This window comes from Panicum virgatum, chromosome 8N, assembly GCF_016808335.1.
Source record: "Panicum virgatum strain AP13 chromosome 8N, P.virgatum_v5, whole genome shotgun sequence".
Classification (NCBI taxonomy): Eukaryota; Viridiplantae; Streptophyta; class Magnoliopsida; order Poales; family Poaceae; genus Panicum; species Panicum virgatum.
Window position 1 is genome coordinate 37487066 of NC_053152.1, and position 6198 is coordinate 37493263.

At 49.8% G+C, this 6198-nt stretch overlaps 1 protein-coding gene across 1 annotated transcript; it reads right to left on the reverse strand.

Annotated features, from left to right (window-relative positions):
- Positions 1 to 652: 652 nt before the first annotated feature.
- LOC120685010 (insulin-degrading enzyme-like 2) lies at positions 653 to 1113 on the reverse strand. Its single transcript, XM_039966862.1, has 2 exons — positions 933 to 1113; positions 653 to 832 (listed from the first exon to the last, which is right to left on the reverse strand). The coding sequence occupies exons 1-2, from the start codon at positions 1077 to 1079 to the stop codon at positions 653 to 655; spliced, it is 327 nt and encodes a 108-aa protein (XP_039822796.1). The 5' UTR covers positions 1080 to 1113.
- Between the last annotated feature and the right edge of the window lie 5085 nt (positions 1114 to 6198).

Genomic DNA, 6198 nt, shown 5'->3' on the forward strand with positions numbered 1-6198 from the left:
TCCATGCTCCAAGTAGTTTATGAATTTGCCGAGTAGTTAGGAAGTCAACTCTGAGCCCTTTCTGGCGGCGCTTGAGAGCTAGTCATCAATGTGCGCGATGAGTTAGGGTGACACAGAGTAGTTCCAGGACATGCTTGGCTGTGTTCATAAGTACTGGACCGGGTTGTTCTTATCCGACTGGTCGGAGTCCGAGTGGGAGCTGGCTAGGTGGCTGAGACTTAGCCCCCGAGCATATTGAAAACAACTCGGTGACGAACAGAGAAACTTAGATTCGAGAGATAATATGAAACAAAACTTTATTGACTGAGTGGATAGGTACATAGCTTTGCATTTTCCTATGCTTCTATGGATAGAAGCGGCGTACCTGCTGACGATGAAAACCAACCCGATTTCCTAGCGAGTCGGTAGGCAAAACTCAAAGGTTGACCAATGGAACGGACGTCGCCATGACCACCATAGAGGAAGAAAAAACTCCCCTGACCTCTCGTAGCAATATCGCTGGCATCAAGGCGAGGCTGCTAAAAGCATGGGCACACCCGGCAACAAGAAATCCACAGAGGATTGGAGCACCGACGCATAAAGAAAAACCAACGAAAAGCTCGCCGGTGCTGAATCCTCTCACTGAAACACCAAAAAAAAAAAAAGCCTCCGTCTAGTGTCCAGCGACTGCAGCCGAACACAACAGCCCCTCCTTCCCAAGCTTGAAGCTCCAATGGCAGAAATCGAAGGAGAGTAGTAGTGAAGCAGTGAACTCACCAAGCAAGTGCGCGAGGCCCTCGAGTCCCTCCGGGTCGCTGAACGAGCCCACCTCGACCTCCATGCACGCCGCCGCCTGAGCATAGCCAGAAGCATCAGCATAGGGGAGAGAGAGAGGTTAGCAAAGCATTCCGAATGAACGGCGGCCGGCCGGAGACGGGGACGGACCTACATACCTTGTCAGTGTCGGGGTCGCTGATGACAAGGACCTCGAGCGCGTTGGCGAGCACCACGCGGCGGTACTCCCGCTCATCGCTGCGCGCACGGATGAACTCGACACTACTGCTGCTCCCCGTCGCCGGGGGCGCCGCCGCTGCCGCCATCGATCGCAATGAAGATGCTGGATTGGATTGAGACTTGTCTCTTGTCAATTTATATGGAAGGGGCCAGGCGCTCGCGGGCGGCCGCCCAATGACTTCCCATTTACTTGTACACCAGGCGTGCATGATTTTTTTGGTAAGATTATCATACGTTAGTTATCTTTCCAAAATTTATCCGCCCATTAATTTCCATGCGTTGGTTGTCTTCCCATGCGTTGATTAATTAGCATTCCATTATTCAGGCGTGTGGGACCGAAGCCGGCGACCAGAGGGGGTGAATGGGAGCAGATCAAAATTTCTTTCGAAATTCAAACCGTCGGCCTATATCCCGAAAATCACCCAAGCCCTCAAGCGTTCTGGCCAAAGTTTGGGATAGCTATTGAAAAGCTAAACCAACACAAAAGGCCTCGAACGAACGAGTGAAATCCCAAAGTAATTCGGAAGCGATTTGGGAAAACAGCTGATCTGAACAGCCAGGACCGGTCTGACCGGTGCGATGGACCGGTCTGACCGGTCGTGTCTGTTCAAAAATGAGCAGACCGGTCTGACCGGTTTGTCCTACCGGTCTGACCGGTAGCACCCAGAAGACCCCCGAGAAAATGGATTCAAACGGTGAATCTTGAGCAAACGACCACGAAAAGCGGTGAAACTTGGGGGATTGTTTCGCCCCTACCCCGTGAACATATCCCCAAAAGATCTCGGCCTAAATATCAACGAATCTAGAGAATTATGGGGGAGATCAAAAGGGATTGGGGTTTTCTCAAAAACTCGAAAACTTCAATTCTGAAGAGCTCATGATTCCAAAGGGATTGACACGAAGCTAGAAGCACATGAATCACTCCAAAGAACCCTACGAACCGTCGCAATCAAGTGCATCAAAACCAAAAAGAAAATCCATGACAAAAAGCACAAGAGGGACGTGATTGGTTTGATTCAAAAGCCCAGAGGGCACAAGGAGGATAGGGCCTCCTTTCCCAATCAAATCCAATACAAACTCTCACAAATCCATGGACAAATCTACTCTAAAGAGAGAAACAGGGGGAGGAGAACACAGGGGCGGCGGCCTGGAGAAACAGAGAGTCCACGAACAGATTACAAAAGCCGCAATTAACCTAACACAAGTGAAGGGGTATTTATACCCGCGGGACCGGTCAGACCGGTACGCTGGACCGGTCAGACCGGTTGGTTAGACCGGTCAGACCGGTGCCAGGGACCGGTCAGACCGGTTGGCCTGCAGCACCCCCTGTACACGATCTCATCCGACGGTCGAGGTTCTTTCTTCGAAACGAAGTCTTCTCCGCGATGTCGCCGTCTTGATGAAGATCCAGTCCGCGGTTTTGGAGGGTCCGCGAAATCCGGGTAGGTGGCCGGTTTTGAGAAAACCGCCAAAACCTCACGCGCGGGAAGATTCCCGCCTCCGCGCCGTGGCCCTAGACGTCGTTCCCGCCTCGGCCTTCTGACGGCCCTAGACGCCATCCGACGCCCGTCACCTCCTCGTCCGTAGCGAGGCCCTAGATGCCGTCGACGCCCGTCGCCTCCGTCAGTCCCGAGACCGACGCCCGTGCCTCCACGACTTGGCGTCTTCAACCGCCGTCCGCCTCCTTGGTTTTGTGGCGCAAACCAAGAAACCCGCCTTCCGTCGCCGCTTGCGCCCTCGATCCAGGAGTGGACGCCACAGCTGCCGCCCGGTCCGAGCTCCGGTCCCGGCTGCCCTTCACCGCCGTCCACCGCACGGTCCATCGGCCACAGCACCTCCACGGCAACTCCCCGTCGACACTCGACGCCCGTGTACCTGCAATCCAAAGACCAAGCGCACGATCACACCGCACGGTTGACAATTCACTCATCACAAGCAGGATAGAGTACTCAATATTCCTCAATCTCCCCCTTGATGAGTGCATTGTCAACACACCACCTAAAACCAGAGAAGTGATAAAAAGAGAAGCAAGAAAGTGAAGAACTCAAGCAAGTGACACAAAGCTCAGAAAGGCAAGAACAGTCACTTACTCAAGCACAGATCGATCCCCTAAGTCAAGGGCAACGGCTCGACGCAATCGATCAAAAGCCAAAACATGACTCCTCAAAGACAGAGGTAACGCTCGACGCAGTCATGCAAGCAGCAGAGGGAAAACGAGAAAACCAGGAGCCAAAACCAAAGCAGAAACTCCCCAAGCAAAGTTTTTCCCTCTCACGAGTGCAACTCTCCCAAAATGATGCACTCTCAAAGCCCTGTGCACAACAAGTTTTTCTAAAATCAAACAAGTCTCCCCCTTGTTCGATCACTTCTCTCAAAATTCTCCCCCTTGTTGGCACATGCACACATCAAGCCTAAAAAGACCTAAAGCTCCCCCTGAACAGATGCTATGCCATGAATGCAATGCAGAAGGTGTAAGTGAAAGCATTCAGGGATACAAAGATATGAGCAACATCTAGTCTCAAGCACGTGTGCATCCATAAACCAGACCTGCATCTAACTCAACAGGGTATATCAAATCAGTTTAGAGCTAGGCAAGTTCAGTTTAGGAGAAATAAAAGCATCACCCATGATCTAGCACTAACAAGTAGGGAATGGAAAGCAGTGCTACTCAAACTCATACAGGTGAGCCAAAACAGCCAAAACAAGTTGCCAACATTCATTTTTCAATCAAATTTATCTCAAGCAATTCTTAATGCCAGGGGTTGAAAGCTTTTCAAGCTTTACTTAGCAACGAGGCCAAGCCTATGCCAAAAGATAATCAGAAGATTAAAGCACTCGTTTCAGTCATGCACAGCCTTGCCCGGGTTCTCACAAGTGCAAAGTGAGCCGTCCCGAAAGCTCGATCAGTGCGACAAGCAATCCCACCTGGATCTTTTCAATCCATTTCAAGAACAGTTCAAGCAATTTTATCAGAGTTAGATCATTTCAAGTGTGAATTGCTGAACAGAAGGCTATACTAGCATGAATAAGATAGCAAAGCACATCAACACGCCCTAACATGCTAGTAGCCAAAGCAGGGTGATCATGTTTTCAGATTTTCAAAACAAAATAGCTTAACTCAGATGATGTCATATACACAATGGAGCAAGCTATACATGATCAAGTTTATCAACTCACACTAGCAAGCACTAGAAGATCATAGCAATGTATTCAAGAATGCTAGTGCAAGTGAGACAATGCAAAATGCAAACATGTACAATGCATATGCACAATGCAACTACCAAACCTACAAAGCGAAGAGAAGCAAAACAAAGACCTACCAAGCTAACCAAAACAAAAGTCAGCGATCAAAAGGGGTAGCAAACCCCAAGCTCCCCTCGCAAGCGAGCAAAGGTGTCCTGCTCTAGCGGTTTGATGAGGATATCTGCGGTTTGCCTCTCTGAAGGGACATGGATCAGGTCTATGTGTCCTCTCTCATGGTTATCTCGCAGGAAGTGGAACCGGATATCTATGTGTTTGGTTCTGGAGTGTAGGACAGGGTTGTTTGCAATGCTAATGGCTGACATGTTGTCTACAAAGATGGGAACCCTACCAAAACTCAAGCCATAATCCTGCAAGGTTTGTTTCATCCAAAGTATCTGGGAGCAGCAGCTAGCAACGGCAACATACTCGGCTTCTGTGGAAGAAAGCGCTACGCTAGCCTGCTTGCGAGAGGACCAAGACACCAAAGATGTACCAAGAAATTGACAAGTGCCAGATGTCGACTTGCGATCCAACCGACACCCACCAAAATCAGCATCAGAAAAGCCCACCAAAACCAGAGAAGAATCCGCAGAATACCAAAGACCAAATTCAGGGGTGAATTTCAGATACCTGAAGATGCGTTTCACCACCTTCCTGTGGGAGGTGCGCGGAGAAGCCTGGTAGCGCGCACAAAGGCAGACGCCGAACTGGATGTCCGGTCGCGTCGCCGTCAGGTACAGGAGCGAGCCGATCATGCTCCTGTACTCCTTCTGGTCCACCGCCTCATCGTCCAAGTCCTCATCAAGCGCCGTAGATGTGCTGATCGGAGTCGGCTGAGGAGACAAGTCACTCATGTCGAACTTCCGCAGCAAGTCTCTAGTGTACTTGGCTTGATGGACAAAAGTGCCCTGAGGAGTTTGCTTGATCTGCAGCCCGAGGAAGAACTGCAACTCACCCATCATGCTCATCTCGAACTCCCTGGACATCTGCTCAGAAAACTTGGACACAAGAGCGTGAGAAGAGCCACCAAAGATAATATCATCCACGTATATCTAAACTAAAAGAAAATCAGTGCCGGATCGCATGAGGAACAAAGTTTTATCAACACATCCCATTTTAAAGCCCTGAGCCAGCAAAAAAGTTTTCAATCTATCATACCAAGCTCTAGGTGCCTGTTTCAAACAGTAAAGAGCTTTCTGAAGTTTATAAACACGGTTTGGAAACTTGGGATTTTCGAAACCAGGGGGTTGCTTCACATAAACCTCTTCTTCAATAAAACCATTCAAGAAGGCAGATTTAACATACATTTGAAAAACCTTAAAACCCTTGGAAGCAGCAAATGCAAGAAAGATTCGAATAGCCTCCAAACGAGCAACAGGAGCAAAGGTTTCCTCAAAATCAATACCCTCTTTTTGGCAAAACCCCTGGGCAACAAGACGAGCCTTGTTTCGAACAACCAAACCATCCTCACCCTGCTTGTTTTTGAAAACCCACTTCGTTCCGATGGGATTACAAGCAGGTGGAGGCTCGACCAAAACCCAAACTTGGTTTCTTTCAAAATTTTCAAGTTCCTCATGCATGGCATTGACCCAATTAGAATCAGAAAGAGTGTGTCCAATATCTTTGGGCTCAAAAGAGGCAACAAACGCTGAATGAGCAAAGCCAGCGATACTCGTTACCTTGGACCTGGTGACTCGCTCGTTGAGATCACCTAGCATCTGTTGAGGTGGATGGCGATGCTGAATGTGTCGCGGTGCTTCCCGTGTCGAAGTCGCCTCCTCCTCAACCAAAGCTGGTGTCTCCTCAGGTGCAGCTGGTGTAGCCTGAGTCACCTCCTCGAACAGCCCCCGGGAAGTAGACGTAGTCGGGTCGGGGCCGTCGTCATCGTCCGAGCTCGTAGCAGAGATAGCTGGGTCCACAGCATGCGTGGTAGCCTCAGCCTCGCCATCTGCAGCTTCTTCC

Excerpts from the sequence above, each read along its gene's own strand:
- LOC120685010 (XM_039966862.1), bottom strand. The coding sequence starts at position 1,079 with ATGGCGGCAGCGGCGGCGCCCCCGGCGACGGGGAGCAGCAGTAGTGTC. Across the intron at positions 833-932 it reads GCGACCCCGACACTGACAAG|GCGGCGGCGTGCATGGAGGT; the intron begins GTATGTAGGTCC and ends GGCTATGCTCAG.